Source organism: Salvelinus namaycush, chromosome 12 (assembly GCF_016432855.1).
Source record: "Salvelinus namaycush isolate Seneca chromosome 12, SaNama_1.0, whole genome shotgun sequence".
Lineage (NCBI taxonomy): Eukaryota > Metazoa > Chordata > Actinopteri > Salmoniformes > Salmonidae > Salvelinus > Salvelinus namaycush.
Window position 1 is genome coordinate 25,420,392 of NC_052318.1, and position 21,632 is coordinate 25,442,023.

General features: G+C 41.0%; 1 protein-coding gene across 1 annotated transcript in view; it reads right to left on the reverse strand.

Moving 5' to 3' along the window:
* Window positions 1-1,058: 1,058 nt before the first annotated feature.
* grk6 (G protein-coupled receptor kinase 6) overlaps window positions 1,059-21,632 on the reverse strand; it is a 53,601-nt gene continuing 33,027 nt past the window's right edge. Inside the window, exons 9-16 of the mRNA XM_039005408.1 lie at window positions 19,380-19,570; window positions 18,821-18,858; window positions 17,866-17,955; window positions 17,381-17,589; window positions 16,886-17,023; window positions 16,379-16,516; window positions 6,536-6,670; window positions 1,059-4,568 (exon numbers count right to left, since the gene is read on the reverse strand). Of these exons, the coding sequence (XP_038861336.1) occupies window positions 4,518-4,568; window positions 6,536-6,670; window positions 16,379-16,516; window positions 16,886-17,023; window positions 17,381-17,589; window positions 17,866-17,955; window positions 18,821-18,858; window positions 19,380-19,570 (990 nt within the window). The 3' untranslated portion in view covers window positions 1,059-4,517. The remainder of the gene's footprint in view (window positions 4,569-6,535; window positions 6,671-16,378; window positions 16,517-16,885; window positions 17,024-17,380; window positions 17,590-17,865; window positions 17,956-18,820; window positions 18,859-19,379; window positions 19,571-21,632) is intronic.

Sequence of the window (21,632 nt, forward strand, 5' to 3'; positions counted from 1 at the left end):
GCTGATGAGGAGTGAGAGAGAGGAAAAAGAGAGAGGTGTGAGGGAGGGAGGGGCACAGATGATGGTTTGGAGAAGAGGAGAGCCAGACAGATGAAGGCTTTATCAGTACTGTATTGGTGAAAATAAGTGCTGGGACAGAGAAGCTCTCTGGTAGAATAGCATGCAGTGATGTGGGAGCTACACAATACACATCATGATCCTACGGGGAGAAATAGTTCAAATGGACGGTGGGTACCAACACCTGAGCAGCCTGACACTTATAATGTCAGGTGATGCACCTGCTGCACCAATGAAGTGCAGCTTTCCTCCAAATTAATTATCCCTCCAACTTTTCTCGAAAATCTGATGCCCAAAGGAATGCAGGTGCAGCGGAGGTAATTTGCAATCACGCTCTCGTGATTGGTAGCCCTACCTGAGACTCATTAGCCCAATAGTTGCCCTCGGATCAGAGGAATTTTCCTTTGGTCTAATGGTTAAAACTTAATTTTGGTTCTCGAACGAGAGCTACTGGTCACAAATCCCACCTGTTACACAGGCAACTGTCATCTACACTGAACAAAAATATAAACAAAACATGTAAAGTGTTGGCCCCATGTTTCATGTGCTGAAATAAAAGATCCCAGAAATTGTTCATATGCACAAAAAGCTTATTACTTTCAAATTTTGTGCAGAAATGTGTTTACATGACTGTTAGTGAGCATTTCTCCTTTGCCAAGATAATCCATCCACCTGACAGGTGTGGCATATCAAGAAGCTGATTAAACAGCATGCGCATTACACAGGTGCACTTTGTGCTGGGTACAATACCACTCTAAAATGTGCTGTTTTGTCATACAGATGCCTGAAGTTTTGAGGAAGCGTGCAATTGGCATGCTGTCCAGCCATGATTGCGCCCCTGCCCAGTCATGTGAAATCCATAGATTAGGGCCTAATGAATGTATTTGAATAGACTGATTTTCTTATATGAGCTGTAATTGAGTAAAATCGTTGAAATTGTTGCATGTTGCGTTAATATTTTTGTTTGTTTGCAAGATTGAATTACACAAGACACGCCAAAGCTAAACAAAAAAAGTTTTATTGAAGTAAAATACTTTGTTACATGGTTTGATTGGCCATGAATAATGTACATTTTCACAGGCACCTACGGAGACAGGTTAGAGGCAGACAGTACGAGTTGATTGAAGGGAAAGAGAGAACAAAAGAGCTCAAACAAACATCACATCAGAGTGATACATAGCATGTACATGGCACATGTTCACATCTTCATCATCCTCATTATTATCATCATCGAGTCCACTTTCATCATTGTCAACATATGATCTTGATCATCATCATTATCATCACTATCCTCTCGGTTGCTTCCATTTGGCATGTAAACACAGTAGGACAACAGAGACCTACGTAATGGTCTCTAGTGACACACAGTATGACATTTGGCCTTGCAGAAGACAGTGTGGGAAGGCAATGGAGTCAGAGGAAGTTAACATGAATAAAGTCTCCAACCTTCCTGAGCTCAGGGAGGTATCACACATGCAACGTAACAAAAGTGGGGACGTGGACTTAGATACAATTTATCAGACAAAGAATACTAAGTGCTTGATTTAATATGGTATTTAAAGGATATATGGACTTTCAGATACTTTTTCCCCCACCTCATACATGTTCTCCAAGTGAAGTGTAACACAAAGTGTGCCTCCAAGGTGTGAGGGCTTAGTGCAGTCTGAACATAGTTGGCAAAATGTCAATGGCAACACACCAAAAACATTTACAGAACACAGAACACTGAAAGCAGTTAGGAGCGAACACATAGGTAAAAACATTGAGCACATGACAAAAATAAATAACTGAAATAAAATGTAGAAGTATTGTACAGGTAGATAAAGATGGCAGGATAATGTTAGGAAAGAAGCACCTTACTTAAGACACGACCAGTTTGACTGCCTAGCATTAGCATAGCCTAGCATTTCAGTTCAGCACATGGTGCACCAAATAGCTTTTTACAGCTGCTGTAGCTCACCAGAAAGGCTTGTAGAATCACAGAAGGTGTGTAACACAATATAACATAAACGCAGATAAATATTAAAAGCGTAAGTAAATGTCCCTGAACCCTTTAAAGTCAAAGTAAGGTATGTGACACATGAACTGGACAAGGCCATGACTTGACTGTCTGGCACTAACAGACGCTAACTGCCATTTTCACTTCACAGATAGTCTTTTCACATAGGGAACAGCGCTATAGTATTTAACTGACATTCCAAACTTTGAACAAGCATATCTCCTGTCCCGTTTGAGCTTGAATTGTTGTTACTAATTGGCTCAAGGGGGTGCAGCATCATTCGTGGGGAACATGTTTACTGTTGTTTTGATTTACATTTGATTGAGTTTTCAAATAACACGAATTCAATTATAAATCAAAAAATGTAATTTAGGTTAAAACTTGGGTGAAAAAAAATACAGAATTTCGACATTGCTGACTTCTTGCAAATCCAATCAGTTTCCACGTTGATTCAACGTCATCACATAGATGTCTTTGTTGTTGTTGAATTCAGTTATTGCCCAGTGGGTCTATTCCATTCTTTACTGAGTTAAAAATTAAGTATATGTTTGGTAAATTGAACTGTTCTCATACCCACTGTCAAAACCTGTTGCTTTGTGTTCTCCTGTTGGGCTTGGAATACTAACAGAGATTTAGACATCCTCCTGATGTTCCCGAGAACGTTCCAAGAACTCCCTTGTACAGTAGCACGTTCACTCATCATGACCAGGACAGAGAGTCTAGTACAGGGTTTCTCAAGCTAGGTCCTGGGGATCCCAAGGCATTCTCGTATGGGTTGTTTCCCCTTACACTACACAGCTGATTCAAATAATCAACTAATCATCAAGCTTTGATTATTTGAATCAGCTGTGTAATGCTAGGGCAAAAACCAAAACATGTAACCCCGCGGGTCCCCAGGACAGAGATTGTGAAACACTGGTCTAGTGGTTATGGTAAAATATGGACACACACAAAACATCAGTGCATTGCAAGAAGACCATCCTCTCTCAATGTGTAAGCCTGGCTCAGGAGCACATTGTAAAGACAAGTCATAATAATCAGACTAGAAGTCCTGCTCTAGTATCACGGTGGAGCTGTTGATGTTGTAGTTTTAACTTTACACCGGTTAAAAAAAGTAATATTGCTAAATAAACAAAAGTAGCATAACTTTACACAGTACAGTACGGTATTGACTGGAATGTAGGCAAGTTCATCTGAGAATCACACACAATAAAACACAATTCAATGAGAGATGGGGATGGTAAGAGGAGTTTTGGAAGTCTCTTTCACTTCCGTTGGAGTGCCGAGGTTTTCATGAAGATGGCTTAACCTCTCCGTAACCCCTCCCTTCCCCTTTGACCCCTCTTCCTCAGTCTGATAGAGTCTCTGGTAAGGAGGGTTCAGTGGGGGATACCATAGTCCCATTGTCTGTCAGGGTGCTCAGTCCTATTATAGTCCCACATCCACAAGGAGAATCCCACTGAGTTACATAATGCACAGACACACATCAGCATAGCAAAGGAACACATGAGGTACAACAGCGGCAGAGGAGACAGGAGAGAGAGAGAGAGAGGCAGCATGGTCTGAAGCACCTTGAATGGGAAGGACTTAATTATTCAAATATTTTGAGGATTAAAACAAACCAGTTTGGTCATAAATGCACCGCTAAATTAAACTCAGGAGCTGTGACAAAAGTGTAGCAATCTAGAGGATGCCATGGTAGAGGAAACTCCAAGGCCATTCTCGGCTATCCACGTGTTACAAAAAGGTCCCTTTTGGCAATTGAATTACTGTACAATAATGCAGGGCGTTTTTAGAAAATTCCCTTCTCTAGCTCATAATGTGGTTGGGAACTAACATGCTTTTTACCTAAACCCAGATTCTTAGGAAGACACATTTAGGACTTTAGAGGTCACATATATGATACACTTGTTTGCACTTGTGCACTTACATATGCATCGTTCAGTCATATCTATTTGGCTTACATCAAATTTCTCTAGATAGAACCCTAAAATGTACATATACCTCATACTAAGAGTTCACCTCAGTCTTCAATTTCCTTTTAAGCCTACACTTCAAACAAATATCCTAATTTGATTGTCTAGAATTGCACAAAGTAAATATTAATAATATATATTTTGAATATACATTTCAAATAAAATAAAAATTGTAAGCAATCTGAGCCCAGTCGACACTTTTTATAAGACAAAGAAAAGGAGAAAGAAAAAGAGGCTTGCGATATTGGCTGAGAACAACATCAACAGATGAGATGTGGGGGTGACAGTATGGTCACAGCTGTTGTTGCCATGCATGAAAATGTGGACGGATTCTGAATCATGATTACATTTAAATAACATGGACTTTATGGCTATATATTGAAAATATACATTCCAATATTTATATAGAACTATCTTAAAAATACAAATGTGCAAAATTTGTAAACAAATGAGATCCTCAGTGAGGCTGGGAGGAGGGTGCTCAGTCACAGCCTGGTGGGCTCCTCATCGCTGTCGCTGCAGTTCCCACAGCAGTCCTGACAGAGGGCGACAGAGAGCAGGCAATTATCAGGAGGCCCAAAGAGAAGTTCATGAGGACAAGTATTGATAAGGAGACAGGAAACCATTATGTAAGCTTCAGGAGCATGATCTGACAATTCATCTCGATGGTTGACAGTCATCTCAAATAAAACTGTTACTCTGGACCCTGATCACTCTTGACGAACATATCAAGAATATTTCCATATTCCTAACATTGCAAAAATCTGAAACTTTTTGTCCAAAAATAATGCAGAAAAGCTAAGCCATGCTTCTGTCACTTATAGATTAGACTACTGCAATGCTCTACTCTCCGGGCTACCCGGATAAAGCACTAAATAAACTTCAGTTAGTGCTAAACACGGATGCTAGAATCTTGACTAGAACCAAACATTAGCTCATACTACTCCAGTGCTAGCCTCTCTACACTGGCTTCCTGTTAAGGCTAGGGCTGATTTCAAGGTTTTACTGCTAACCTACAAAGCATTACATGGACTGGCTCCTACCCATCTCTCCAATTTGGTCCTGCCGTACATACCTACACGTACGCTACGGTCACAAGACGCAGGCCTCATTGTCCCTAGAATTTCTAAACAAACAGCTGGAGGCAAGGTTTTCTCCTATAGAGCTCAATTGTTATGGAATGATCTGCGCCTATCCATGTGAGAGATGCAGACCCGTTCTCGAACTTTCAGTCTTTACTGAATACTCATCTCTTCAGTAGGTCCTATGATTGAGTGTAATCTGTCCCAGGTGTGCAAAGGTGAACGGTAAGGCTCTGGAGTGACGAACCGCCCTGCTGTCTCTGCCTTGCCAGCTCCCCTCTCTCCACTGGGATTCTCTGCCTCTGACCTATTACGGGGGCTGCGTCACTGGCTTACTAGTGCTCTTCCATGCCGTCCCTAGGAGGGGTGCATCACGTCGTGCCAGGCTTTTTTCGCTATACTCGACTTGAGTGGTTGAATCACTGACGTGATCTTCCCGTCGGGTTTTGCGCCCCCTCGGGCTCGTGTGGTGGAGGAGATCTTCGTGGGCTATACTCAGCCTTGTCTCAGGGTAATAAGTTGGTGATCTGTTGATATCCCTCTATTGGTGTGGGGGCTGTGCTTCGGCAAAGTTGGTGGGGTTATATCCTGCCTGGTTGGCCTTGTCCGAAGGTATCTTCGGAAAGGGACACAGTGACCCCGGAACCCGCCTGTCTCAGCCTCCAGTATCTATGCTGCAATAGTCTATGTGCCGGGGGGCTAGGGTCAGTCTGTCCTATTTGGTGAAATGTTCCTGTCTTATCTGGTGTCCTGTGTGAATGTATGTACGCTCTCTCGCTCTCTCCCTCTTCTCTTCTCTTCTCTTCTGCTCGCCACCCCTCCACCCCAACTGACATTTACTCCTGAGGTGCTAACATGTTGCACCCTCTACAACCACTGTGATTATTATTTGACCCTGCTGTTCATCTATGAATGTTTGAACGTCTTGAAGAATGATCTGGCCTTAATGGCCATGTACTCTTATAATTTCCACCCGGCACATCCAGAAGAGGACTGGCCAACCCTCAGAGCCTGGTTCCTCTCAGAGCTTGGTTTCTTCCTAGGTTCCTGCCTTTCTAGGGAGTTTTTCCTAGCCACTGTGCTTCTATATCTGCATTGCTTGCTGTTTGGGGTTTTAGGTTGGGTTTCTGTATAAGCACTTTGTGACATCTGCTGAGGTAAAAAGGGCTATATTTGATATGATGTACTACAGTACCCATACTGCTCGTTGTGAGATCTTACACAGAGCATTATGGGTGATGTAGTACATCATGCTACAATAGGTGCATTCTGGTTTATCAAAACATACCCATAGTCAATAAGAATCCATACACCTACAGCCCAAAACATAGAGACCTAACAAATCAAGTATAAAATATAATGTAGAATCTATGACACACACAACACTGAGGTTTTAGGTTTAATAAGGTTGAGGATCTAACCTGTCTCCCAAAAAGCCTCTGCAGCAGCCCCTGTTTAGGAGCAGGCGAGGGCTGTCCTCTCCAGTCCAGGTCCGGGGGAACTGTCCCATCCGTATGAAACACGTTGAGCTCCTGAAAGCACTCGGACTCAATCATCTGGAACCAGAAAAAAACAATCCGATCACAACCTCAAACCCCAAATCCATAGTTTAACAGCTTCACTGATAAAGGGACATGTCAAGGTAAATAACAGCTTCACTGATAAAGGGACATGTCAGGGTAAATAACAGCTTCACTGTTAAAGGGACATGTCAGGGTAAATAACAGCTTCACTGATAAAGGGACATGTCAAGGTAAATAACAGCTTCACTGATAAAGGGACATGTCAGGGTAAATAACAGCTTCACTGTTAAAGGGACATGTCAGGGTAAATAACAGCTTCACTGATAAAGGGACATGTCAAGGTAAATAACAGCTTCACTGATAAAGAGACATGTCAAGGTAAATAACAGCTTCACTGATAAAGGGACATGTCAGGGTAAATAACAGCTTCACTGTTAAAGGGACATGTCAGGGTAAATAACAGCTTCACTGTTAAAGGGACATGTCAAGGTAAATAACAGCTTCACTGATAAAGGGACATGTCAGGGTAAATAACAGCTTCACTGATAAAGGGACATGTCAGGGTAAATAACAGCTTCACTGATAAAGGGACATGTCAAGGTAAATAACAGCTTCACTGTTAAAGGGACATGTCAGGGTAAATAACAGCTTCACTGTTAAAGGGACATGTCAGGGTAAATAACAGCTTCACTGATAAAGGGACATGTCAAGGTAAATAACAGCTTCACTGATAAAGAGACATGTCAAGGTAAATAACAGCTTCACTGATAAAGGGACATGTCAGGGTAAATAACAGCTTCACTGTTAAAGGGACATGTCAGGGTAAATAACAGCTTCACTGTTAAAGGGACATGTCAAGGTAAATAACAGCTTCACTGATAAAGGGACATGTCAGGGTAAATAACAGCTTCACTGATAAAGGGACATGTCAGGGTAAATAACAGCTTCACTGATAAAGGGACATGTCAGGGTAAATAACAGCTTCACTGTTAAAGGGACATGTCAGGGTAAATAACAGCTTCACTGTTAAAGGGACATGTCAGGGTAAATAACAGCTTCACTGATAAAGGGACATGTCAGGGTAAATAACAGCTTCACTGATAAAGGGACATGTCAAGGTAAATAACAGCTTCACTGATAAAGGGACATGTCAGGGTAAATAACAGCTTCACTGATAAAGGGACATGTCAAGGTAAATAACAGCTTCACTGTTAAAGGGACATGTCAAGGTAAATAACAGCTTCACTGTTAAAGGGACATGTCAGGGTAAATAACAGCTTCACTGATAAAGAGACATGTCAGGGTAAATAACAGCTTCACTGATAAAGGGACATGTCAGGGTAAATAACAGCTTCACTGATAAAGGGACATGTCAGGGTAAATAACAGCTTCACTGATAAAGGGACATGTCAAGGTAAATAACAGCTTCACTGATAAAGGGACATGTCAGGGTAAATAACAGCTTCACTGTTAAAGGGACATGTCAGGGTAAATAACAGCTTCACTGATAAAGGGACATGTCAAGGTAAATAACAGCTTCACTGATAAAGGGACATGTCAGGGTAAATAACAGCTTCACTGATAAAGGGACATGTCAAGGTAAATAACAGCTTCACTGATAAAGGGACATGTCAGGGTAAATAATAGCTTCATTGATAAAGAGACATGTCAAGGTAAATAACAGCTTCACTGATAAAGGGACATGTCAGGGTAAATAACAGCTTCACTGATAAAGGGACATGTCAGGGTAAATAATAGCTTCACTGTTAAAGGGACATGTCAAGGTAAATAACAGCGTCACTGATAAAGGGACATGTCAGGGTAAATAGCAGCTTCACTGTTAAAGGGACATGTCAGGGTAAATAGCAGCTTCACTGTTAAAGGGACATGTCAGGGTAAATAACAGCTTCACTGATAAAGGGACATGTCAGGGTAAATAACAGCTTCACTGATAAAGGGACATGTCAAGGTAAATAACAGCTTCACTGTTAAAGGGACATGTCAAGGTAAATAACAGCTTCACTGTTAAAGGCACATGTCAAGGTAAATAACAGCTTCACTCATAAAGGGACATGTCAGGGTAAATAACAGCTTCACTAATAAAGGGACATGTCAAGGTAAATAACAGCTTCACTGATAAAGAGACATGTCAGGGTAAATAACAGCTTCACTGATAAAGGGACATGTCAGGGTAAATAACAGCTTCACTGATAAAGGGACATGTCAGGGTAAATAACAGATTCACTGATAAAGGGACATGTCAGGGTAAATAATAGCTTCACTGATAAAGAGACATGTCAAGGTAAATAACAGCTTCACTGATAAAGGGACATGTCAGGGTAAATAACAGCTTCACTGATAAAGGGACATGTCAGGGTAAATAACAGATTCACTGATAAAGGGACATGTCAAGGTAAATAACAGCTTCACTGATAAAGGGACATGTCAGGGTAAATAACAGCTTCACTGATAAAGGGACATGTCAGGGTAAATAACAGCTTCACTGATAAAGGGACATGTCAGGGTAAATAACAGCTTCACTGATAAAGGGACATGTCAGGGTAAATAACAGCTTCACTGTTAAAGGGACATGTCAGGGTAAATAACAGCTTCACTGTTAAAGGGACATGCCAAGGTAAATAACAGCTTCACTGATAAAGGGACATGTCAGGGTAAATAACAGCTTCACTGATAAAGGGACATGTCAGGGTAAATAACAGCTTCACTGTTAAAGGGACATGTCAAGGTAAATAACAGCTTCACTGATAAAGGGACATGTCAGGGTAAATAATAGCTTCACTGTTAAAGGGACATGTCAAGGTAAATAACAGCTTCACTGATAAAGGGACATGTCAGGGTAAATAACAGCTTCACTGATAAAGGGACATGTCAGGGTAAATAACAGCTTCACTGTTAAAGGGACATGTCAGGGTAAATAACAGCTTCACTGTTAAAGGGACATGCCAAGGTAAATAACAGCTTCACTGATAAAGGGACATGTCAGGGTAAATAACAGCTTCACTGATAAAGGGACATGTCAGGGTAAATAATAGCTTCACTGTTAAAGGGACATGTCAAGGTAAATAACAGCTTCACTGATAAAGGGACATGTCAGGGTAAATAATAGCTTCACTGTTAAAGGGACATGTCAAGGTAAATAACAGCTTCACTGATAAAGGGACATGTCAGGGTAAATAACAGCTTCACTGTTAAAGGGACATGTCAGGGTAAATAACAGCTTCACTGTTAAAGGGACATGTCAGGGTAAATAACAGCTTCACTGATAAAGGGACATGTCAGGGTAAATAACAGCTTCACTGATAAAGGGACATGTCAAGGTAAATAACAGCTTCACTGTTAAAGGGACATGTCAGGGTAAATAACAGCTTCACTGTTAAAGGGACATGTCAGGGTAAATAACAGCTTCACTGTTAAAGGGACATGTCAGGGTAAATAACAGCTTCACTGATAAAGGGACATGTCAGGGTAAATAACAGCTTCACTGTTAAAGGGACATGTCAGGGTAAATAACAGATTCACTGATAAAGGGACATGTCAGGGTAAATAACAGCTTCACTGATAAAGAGACATGTCAGGGTAAATAACAGCTTCACTGATAAAGAGACATGTCAAGGTAAATAACAGCTTCACTGTTAAAGGGACATGTCAGGGTAAATAACAGCTTCACTGATAAAGGGACATGTCAGGGTAAATAACAGCTTCACTGTTAAAGGGACATGTCAGGGTAAATAACAGCTTCACTGATAAAGGGACATGTCAAGGTAAATAACAGCTTCACTGATAAAGGGACATGTCAGGGTAAATAATAGCTTCACTGTTAAAGGGACATGGCAAGGTAAATAACAGCGTCACTGATAAAGGGACATGTCAGGGTAAATAGCAGCTTCACTGTTAAAGGGACATGTCAGGGTAAATAACAGCTTCACTGATAAAGGGACATGTCAGGGTAAATAACAGCTTCACTGATAAAGGGACATGTCAAGGTAAATAACAGCTTCACTGTTAAAGGGACATGTCAAGGTAAATAACAGCTTCACTGATAAAGAGACATGTCAGGGTAAATAACAGCTTCACTGTTAAAGGGACATGTCAAGGTAAATAACAGCTTCACTCATAAAGGGACATGTCAGGGTAAATAACAGCTTCACTGTTAAAGGGACATGTCAGGGTAAATAACAGCTTCACTTTTAAAGGGACATGTCAGGGTAAATAACAGCTTCACTGTTAAAGGGACATGTCAGGGTAAATAACAGCTTCACTGATAAAGGGACATGTCAGGGTAAATAACAGCTTCACTGATAAAGGGACATGTCAAGGTAAATAACAGCTTCACTGTTAAAGGGACATGTCAGGGTAAATAACAGCTTCACTCATAAAGGGACATGTCAGGGTAAATAACAGCTTCACTGTTAAAGGGACATGTCAGGGTAAATAACAGCTTCACTTTTAAAGGCACATGTCAAGGTAAATAACAGCTTCACTCATAAAGGGACATGTCAGGGTAAATAACAGCTTCACTAATAAAGGGACATGTCAAGGTAAATAACAGCTTCACTGATAAAGAGACATGTCAAGGTAAATAACAGCTTCACTGATAAAGAGACATGTCAAGGTAAATAACAGCTTCACTGATAAAGGGACATGTCAAGGTAAATAACAGCTTCACTGATAAAGGGACATGGCAGGGTAAATAACAGCTTCACTGTTAAAGGGACATGTCAGGGTAAATAACAGCTTCACTGATAAAGGGACATGTCAGGGTAAATAACAGCTTCACTGTTAAAGGGACATGTCAGGGTAAATAACAGCTTCACTGTTAAAGGGACATGCCAAGGTAAATAACAGCTTCACTGATAAAGGGACATGTCAGGGTAAATAACAGCTTCACTGTTAATGGGACATGTCAAGGTAAATAACAGCTTCACTGATAAAGGGACATGTCAGGGTAAATAATAGCTTCACTGTTAAAGGGACATGTCAAGGTAAATAACAGCTTCACTGATAAAGGGACATGTCAGGGTAAATAACAGCTTCACTGTTAAAGGGACATGTCAGGGTAAATAACAGCTTCACTGTTAAAGGGACATGTCAGGGTAAATAACAGCTTCACTGATAAAGGGACATGTCAGGGTAAATAACAGCTTCACTGATAAAGGGACATGTCAAGGTAAATAACAGCTTCACTGTTAAAGGGACATGTCAGGGTAAATAACAGCTTCACTGTTAAAGGGACATGTCAGGGTAAATAGCAGCTTCACTGTTAAAGGGACATGTCAGGGTAAATAACAGCTTCACTGATAAAGGGACATGTCAGGGTAAATAACAGCTTCACTGTTAAAGGGACATGTCAAGGTAAATAACAGCTTCACTGATAAAGGGACATGTCAGGGTAAATAATAGCTTCACTGTTAAAGGGACATGTCAAGGTAAATAACAGCTTCACTGATAAAGGGACATGTCAGGGTAAATAATAGCTTCACTGTTAAAGGGACATGTCAAGGTAAATAACAGCTTCACTGATAAAGGGACATGTCAGGGTAAATAACAGCTTCACTGTTAAAGGGACATGTCAGGGTAAATAACAGCTTCACTGTTAAAGGGACATGTCAGGGTAAATAACAGCTTCACTGATAAAGGGACATGTCAGGGTAAATAACAGCTTCACTGTTAAAGGGACATGTCAGGGTAAATAACAGCTTCACTGATAAAGGGACATGTCAGGGTATATAACAGCTTCACTGTTAAAGGGACATGTCAGGGTAAATAACAGCTTCACTGATAAAGGGACATGTCAGGGTAAATAACAGCTTCACTGTTAAAGGGACATGTCAAGGTAAATAACAGCTTCACTGATAAAGAGACATGTCAGGGTAAATAACAGCTTCACTGATAAAGAGACATGTCAAGGTAAATAACAGCTTCACTGTTAAAGGGACATGTCAGGGTAAATAACAGCTTCACTGATAAAGGGACATGTCAGGGTAAATAACAGCTTCACTGTTAAAGGGACATGTCAGGGTAAATAACAGCTTCACTGTTAAAGGGACATGTCAGGGTAAATAACAGCTTCACTGTTAAAGGGACATGTCAAGGTAAATAACAGCTTCACTGATAAAGGGACATGTCAAGGTAAATAACAGCTTCACTGATAAAGGGACATGTCAGGGTAAATAACAGCTTCACTGATAAAGGGACATGTCAGGGTAAATAACAGCTTCACTGATAAAGGGACATGTCAAGGTAAATAACAGCTTCACTGATAAAGAGACATGTCAAGGTAAATAACAGCTTCACTGATAAAGAGACATGTCAAGGTAAATAACAGCTTCACTGATAAAGGGACATGTCAAGGTAAATAACAGCTTCACTGATAAAGGGACATGTCAGGGTAAATAACAGCTTCACTGTTAAAGGGACATGTCAGGGTAAATAACAGCTTCACTGTTAAAGGGACATGTCAAGGTAAATAACAGCTTCACTGATAAAGAGACATGTCAGGGTAAATAACAGCTTCACTGATAAAGAGACATGTCAAGGTAAATAACAGCTTCACTGTTAAAGGGACATGTCAGGGTAAATAACAGCTTCACTGATAAAGGGACATGTCAGGGTAAATAACAGCTTCACTGATAAAGGGACATGTCAAGGTAAATAACAGCTTCACTGATAAAGAGACATGTCAAGGTAAATAACAGCTTCACTCATAAAGGGACATGTCAGGGTAAATAACAGCTTCACTGATAAAGGGACATGTCAGGGTAAATAACAGATTCACTGATAAAGAGACATGTCAAGGTAAATAACAGCTTCACTGATAAAGGGACATGTCAGGGTAAATAACAGCTTCACTGATAAAGGGACATGTCAGGGTAAATAACAGATTCACTGATAAAGGGACATGTCAAGGTAAATAACAGCTTCACATATAAAGGGACATGTCAGGGTAAATAACAGCTTCACTGATAAAGGGACATGTCAGGGTAAATAACAGCTTCACTGATAAAGGGACATGTCAGGGTAAATAACAGCTTCACTGATAAAGGGACATGTCAGGGTAAATAACAGCTTCACTGTTAAAGGGACATGTCAGGGTAAATAACAGCTTCACTGTTAAAGGGACATGCCAAGGTAAATAACAGCTTCACTGATAAAGGGACATGTCAGGGTAAATAACAGCTTCACTGATAAAGGGACATGTCAGGGTAAATAACAGCTTCACTGATAAAGGGACATGTCAGGGTAAATAACAGCTTCACTGATAAAGGGACATGTCAAGGTAAATAACAGCTTCACTGATAAAGGGACATGTCAGGGTAAATAATAGCTTCACTGTTAAAGGGACATGTCAAGGTAAATAACAGCTTCACTGATAAAGGGACATGTCAGGGTAAATAATAGCTTCACTGTTAAAGGGACATGTCAAGGTAAATAACAGCTTCACTGATAAAGGGACATGTCAGGGTAAATAACAGCTTCACTGTTAAAGGGACATGTCAGGGTAAATAACAGCTTCACTGATAAAGGGACATGTCAGGGTAAATAACAGCTTCACTGATAAAGGGACATGTCAAGGTAAATAACAGCTTCACTGTTAAAGGGACATGTCAGGGTAAATAACAGCTTCACTGTTAAAGGGACATGTCAGGGTAAATAACAGCTTCACTGATAAAGGGACATGTCAGGGTAAATAACAGCTTCACTGTTAAAGGGACATGTCAGGGTAAATAACAGCTTCACTGATAAAGGGACATGTCAGGGTAAATAACAGCTTCACTGTTAAAGGGACATGTCAGGGTAAATAACAGCTTCACTGATAAAGGGACATGTCAGGGTAAATAACAGCTTCACTGTTAAAGGGACATGTCAAGGTAAATAACAGCTTCACTGATAAAGAGACATGTCAGGGTAAATAACAGCTTCACTGATAAAGAGACATGTCAAGGTAAATAACAGCTTCACTGTTAAAGGGACATGTCAGGGTAAATAACAGCTTCACTGATAAAGGGACATGTCAGGGTAAATAACAGCTTCACTGATAAAGGGACATGTCAGGGTAAATAATAGCTTCACTGTTAAAGGGACATGTCAAGGTAAATAACAGCTTCACTGATAAAGGGACATGTCAGGGTAAATAACAGCTTCACTGTTAAAGGGACATGTCAGGGTAAATAACAGCTTCACTGTTAAAGGGACATGTCAGGGTAAATAACAGCTTCACTGATAAAGGGACATGTCAGGGTAAATAACAGCTTCACTGATAAAGGGACATGTCAAGGTAAATAACAGCTTCACTGTTAAAGGGACATGTCAGGGTAAATAACAGCTTCACTGTTAAAGGGACATGTCAGGGTAAATAACAGCTTCACTGATAAAGGGACATGTCAGGGTAAATAACAGCTTCACTGTTAAAGGGACATGTCAGGGTAAATAACAGCTTCACTGATAAAGGGACATGTCAGGGTAAATAACAGCTTCACTGTTAAAGGGACATGTCAGGGTAAATAACAGCTTCACTGATAAAGGGACATGTCAGGGTAAATAACAGCTTCACTGTTAAAGGGACATGTCAAGGTAAATAACAGCTTCACTGATAAAGAGACATGTCAGGGTAAATAACAGCTTCACTGATAAAGAGACATGTCAAGGTAAATAACAGCTTCACTGTTAAAGGGACATGTCAGGGTAAATAACAGCTTCACTGATAAAGGGACATGTCAGGGTAAATAACAGCTTCACTGATAAAGGGACATGTCAGGGTAAATAACAGCTTCACTGATAAAGGGACATGTCAGGGTAAATAACAGCTTCACTGTTAAAGGGACATGTCAAGGTAAATAACAGCTTCACTGATAAAGGGACATGTCAGGGTAAAAGACTTTGAGACGGCGTACTAAACGGCACCCTATTACCTACATAGTGCACTACTTGGGCCCTGGTCAAAAGTACTGGACTACATAGGGAATAGGGTTCTTTTTGGGAAGCACACTGAGTATTTTTTGCCAGGATTTTGATCAGAACATCAGTATGATGAAAGTGAAGGCCATCTTGATAGGAAGGGGAAGAGAATGCACTAAAATAGGAGTAATTTGGCCAGTGTCTCTGTCAGCCATAGCTGATGGCAAAATAACTGACTGACACTTTTTGTCTTTGAAATTACTCAAAGTAAATGTGGTGTTTTAAATGGGCTGATGTCAAATCTAACCACATCAGTGATTCAGAAGACTTAATTTGATACTTTCTAAGGCTGTGTCCCAAATGGCCCTATACAGTGCACTACTTTTAACCAGAGCCCTGTGTCTTCTTGGTGCCAAAGCAGCTGTTTTGATACAAATCACAAGTTGCTTTTATAACCCACTGCTATCTCAATTGACCCGGTGTCCGTCTGTCTGTCTGAACTGCTAGACAGTAGTAGCCTGCAGTATTCTCTGGACTACGACCCCATTAGCCTACAAAAACATATTTTCTGACCTCCTTAGTAAATATGGGTCTTTGTGGCTTGACCTAGTGCCTCTATATTGGGACTTTCCTAAATATTGCTCGGTTGTATACCTGGGGGATAGTGTCTAGCGTCTGCATACTGAGTGTCTTCATATTGCATGAGACAAGTTACAATTAATTGACTTGTCCAGGACGTTACGTGATGTGAAACAGGTTCATAGATGAAAAGATTGAGTACAGGTTGCTTCCTTTTGGTGCGTGTGTTATTGTGTGACCTCTGACCTCCATTTGCCAGGGGATGGACACGCTGCCTGTGGACACTTTACAGTAGAATGAGTCATCTTTGGGCTCCAACTCCACCCCCTTGACCGTGGAGAACTGCTCGATGTCCAGCACGTCCTTACAGTAAATGGCCTGGGGCTGGGGAAGCAAACAACAATGTATGTCTGCTGTACATCCTGTGTTGCATGCACTGTACATTTATGTAATCATGTGCTTGTGCTCTGACAATGCCTTCTTAACTACTCTCGAGGGGATTAATCAGGACATATGGCATATAAACACATCCGTGCACATACACTATAACATCAACAAGTGGAGGCAGCTGATTCATCCTGTACGAGAAGACTACCATAGAAAGACCAACACGCTAGATGTTTCATGTCATGACAGCGTCACTACACAGTGATATTCTTGGATGTGTCACTCTTGGAATCTATCCAAATGATGCATTAGGGATGATGACATCTGTACAGTAAACAGATTGGATCACACAGTGTGTGTCCTTACATCAGGGGTGAAGGGGGCCTTCAGCCTGCCAGCTTTCAGCCTCTTGAAGTTGATGGATCGGAAGATGGGGTGGGCCTTCACCTCCGTAGCCCCCTCCCCCTGGCAGCCCAGCCTCTCACTGGGCTCTTTGGCCAGCAGCTGGGCAGAGACATGAGAGAGTGACAGCAGTGTTACTAAGCAACAAAGTAAATATGTTATGCTGTTATACTGTTGAATTATGCACTGATCTGCTGTATGTGTTTGGAGTTAGTTTTAAAATCATGACAAATAACCTTCTTTGCTTATGATATAACAAGCCATAGAAAACCTGAATAAAAGCGTCCTTCATGCATGTACGTCATGAATGCAAATCTCTTGAAAACATGACGCTGCCTTCACAAATAAATTATTACCCTAAAGATATATTTTGATATGTAAAGCAAATGCCTGTGCTAATCGACAACAAAGCATGATCCCATGTTGTGTACAATATGAGGAGGTACTGTAGTCAGGTACCATTTTGCAGAGGGACTTGGCGTCCTCTGAGAACTTGTCTGAGTACTCCTCCTCCACGTCTCTGACCAGCCTCTCCACGTCCTCACGTTTGATCTTCTTCTTGCGCTGCTGGAAGGGAGACTGGCCCTCGATCATCTCATACAGCAGACAGCCCAGCGCCCACCAGTCTGGGCTGAATGTGTAGCGCTCATTCTTCACCACCTCTGGAGCTGACACACACACACACACACACACACACACACACACACACACACACACACACACACACACACACACACACACACACACACACACACACACACACACATATTAGGATGACCGGCACACAGACACACACGCACGTGTATACACACGTAGACAAATGTACACCCAGAGACATGATTACAAATAATGAAAGTACCATTTACATTTGTACTGTTCATTATACAGTACAGTAACAGTATTTGAAAAAAAGTGTTGAATATCTTTTGCTGAATGGTGCTTACCCATGTACCCTACAGTGCCCACCCGACCCTTGATGGTCTCTTCCTCGGGAACGTGGACTGCCAAGCCCAGGTCTGATATCCGGATATGACCTAAAGGAACACGGCACAACACGCACCGTTACAGTACACCACCACCTAATGCTGAAACACTTAACCTTATGTTATATCACATGCTATCCTCACAAAAGATGCATCTCAATCGAGATATCCGAATATGACATGAAACAACATACATACAGTATCACAAACACATTACATATAACACACCTCAACGCTGTGACACTTAACCTTTTGTCATATGACATGCTATCTCCACAGATTATGCATATCAATGGATATGGCCAATCACGATGCAACAAAACAAGACATACAGTATTACATATAACACACCTCAACGCTGTGACATTCAACCATATGTCATATAACATGCTATCTCCAGTCTGGAGTCTGGACCACAGACTATGTATATCATGGCATCCTTGAGTAAAGCAGATCTTATGAAAGCCAGATACCTTGGAAACCTTATGTTGTTTGCTAAAGAGCACTACTCAGTGGCCGCAGGCTTCACTGACAACTTTGAAAGAAAGCAGGAGCCCTCCGGTCTTGAGAGAGGTCTTTTGATAGACAATGTACTCCCTCTATTGGTGAATTACAGAACAACAGCCTCGGTTCACACATGCAGTAAGGCAGTAGTTACTGTACCAACTCTGGTTACAGAGAGCTATAGTGTGTGTAGGCTTTTGTTCCAGCCCATCACTAACACACCTGATATATTTTTCAATTAATCATCAAGAACTTGATTAGTTTAATCAAGTGTTTTAAAGTAGTGATCGACTGGACCAATAGTATTGTTCCAGGACCATGGGGTGGTCTCCAGGACCAGGGATGGTCCATAAAACATTTATTTACTTGTATAGTGGGCATTCATATTATTTCCATCTCTATCTTTACTCACCATGGTCATCCAATAGTATGTTTTCAGGCTTCAGGTCCCTGGAAAAAGACAGCAATACCAGGAGTTATAAAACCAATAACTAACTTCTATCTCTTCCATCAGCCTTGTGAGCAGCTGACAGACAGATTTACAAAACTTTGAAAGCTCTCTGCTCTTTGTCTTCCTTTGTCTCTCTTTCTCTCTCCCAACGTCTTGCCATCTATCGTTCTCCCAATCTCTCACTCCCTCCTATCTATCTCTCTCTCCATCCACTCTGTAAGCTGATAATTGTGTAAACACTAAATATGCTCCATAAAGTTCCTGTAGCCTTGTACGCAGGAAGTCGAGTACCCGCTGAACCATTCTATCAGAACAGCCTTGTGTGTGTGTGTGTGCGCATTTCTGTGTGCGTGTTTGTTCCTGTATGTGTGTGTGTGTGTGTGTGTGTGTGTGTGTGTATTTCTGTGTGCGTGTTTGTTCCTGTATGTGTGTGTGTGTGTGTGTGTGTGTGTGTGTGTGTGTGTGTATTTCTGTGTATGTGTCTGTTCCTGTGTGTGAGTGTGCCTGTGTGTAGCCTCACCTGTAGACGATCCTCTCTCTGTGCAGGTCCTCCAGGCCACAGGCCAGCTCTGCAGAGTAGAACACAGCCCTCTTCTCCTCGAAGCCGGCCTCTCCCATGTGGTAGATGTGGAACTTGAGGTCTCCCCCGTTCATCAGAGTCAGCACTAGACACAGAGCGTCCTTTGTCTCATACGCGTACGCTAGACTCACCTTCAAGACACACAGACAACATGGTCGTATTCATTAGGCACCAAACAGATGAAAACAAAACAAAACTGACTAAAATGTGGAGGGATTACCTGAACTTGTTCAATAAGAAGTGTTTTTTTTTGTATTTTGTTGCGAAATGTTTCGCTCATTCTGCTATGGTGTGCGCTAATGAATAGGACACTTGCCTAAGAGACCAGTTTGAAAATCATATTTCTACTACTTCTAATATACACAATTAACAAAGCTATAAGGTAGGAGAAGGAGAGTAGCATTTGTGGGAAACAGAATTAACATTTGGCCACTTTTGGCTAGCACATTGGACCATTTATTTGAACAACTCAAATATGTCGAAATTATGTGTGGGGTCACTTGAAATGAAAACAAACCCAACTGAATCAAACCCTGATGTTATCTTTTAATTAATAGTGTTCTTCTTCTTCTTATTATTATGATCTGATCTGATCTGAGTTATTAGACAGTAGTCTGGAAGAGCCATCTAGACTCAAATGGTCAACATTTTTATTGTTGCAGTCAAAAGCTGAGTTGGGTCAACAGTTTAGTTGTGGTCGACAGTTGAATTCATTGAGTTCAGTCAACTTTACATGTATATAAGGAAAAATGAGTAAGTGGTGCATCATATATGAATGTAGTTCAGTTGAATTACAATACAAAACATTAATAACACCTGCTCTTTCCAAGACAGACTGACCATGTGAATCCAGGGAAAAGCTATGGTCCCTTATTGATGTCACTTGTTAAATCTACTTCAATCAGTGTAGACGAAGAGGAGGAGCCAGGTTAAAGAAAGATTTTTAAGCCATGAGACAATTGAGACATGGATTGTGTGTGTGCCATCCAGAGGATGACTGGGCAAGGCAAAAGATTTTAAGTGCCTTTGAACAGGGTATGGTAGCAACTCAATATTAGGAAGGTGTTCTTCATGTTTTGTGCACTCAGTGTATATTACATACAGTACCAGTCAAAAGTTTGGACACACCTACTCATTCAAGGGTTGCTACTTTGAAGAATCTTAAATATCAAATATATTTAGATTTGTTTAACACTTTTTTGGTTACTACATGAATCCATATGTGTTATTTCATAGTTTTGAAGTCTTCACTATTATTCTACAATGTAGAAAATTGTAAAAAATAAAGAAAAACCCTTGATTGAGTAGGTGTGTCCAAACTTTTGACTGGTACAGTATACATACAGCTGAAGTCAGAAGTTTACATACACCTTAGCCAAATACATTTAAAAAAAAAAAATTCACAATTCCTGACATTTAATCCGAGTAAATATTCCCTGTCTGAGGTCAGTTAGGATCACCACTTTATGTTAAGAATGTGAAATGTCAGAATAAAAGTAGAGAGAATTATTTATTTCAGCTTTTATTTCTTTCATCACATTCCCAGTGGTTCAGAAGTTTACATACACGCAATTAGTATTTGGTAGCATTGCCTTTGAATTGTTTAACTTGGGTCAAACATTTTGGGTAGCCTTCCACAAGCTTCCCACAATAAGTTGGGTGAATTTTGTCCCATTCCTCCTGACAGAGCTGGTGTAACTGGGTCAGGTTTGTAGGCCTCCTTACTCGCACACACTTTTTCAGTTCTGCCCACAAATGTTCTATAGGATTGAGGTCAGGGCTTTGTGATGGCCACTCCAATACCTTGACTTTGTTGTCCTTAAGCCATTTTGCCACAACTTTGAAAGTATGCTTGGGGTCATTGTTCTTCGGAAGACCCATTTGCGACCAAGCTTTAACTTCCTGACTGATGTCTTGAGATGTTGATTCAATATATCCACATCATTTTCCTGCCTCATGATGCCATCTATTTTGTGAAGTGCACCAGTCCTTCCTGCAGCAAAGCACCCCCACAACATGATGTTGCCACCCCCGTGCTTCACGGTTGGGATGGTGTTCTTCGGCTTGCAAGCCTCCCCCTTTTTCCTCCAAACATAACAATGGTCATTATGGCCAAACAGTTCTATTTTTGTTTCATCAGACCAGAGGACATTTATCCAAAAAGTACGATCTTTGTCCCCATGTGGAGTTGCA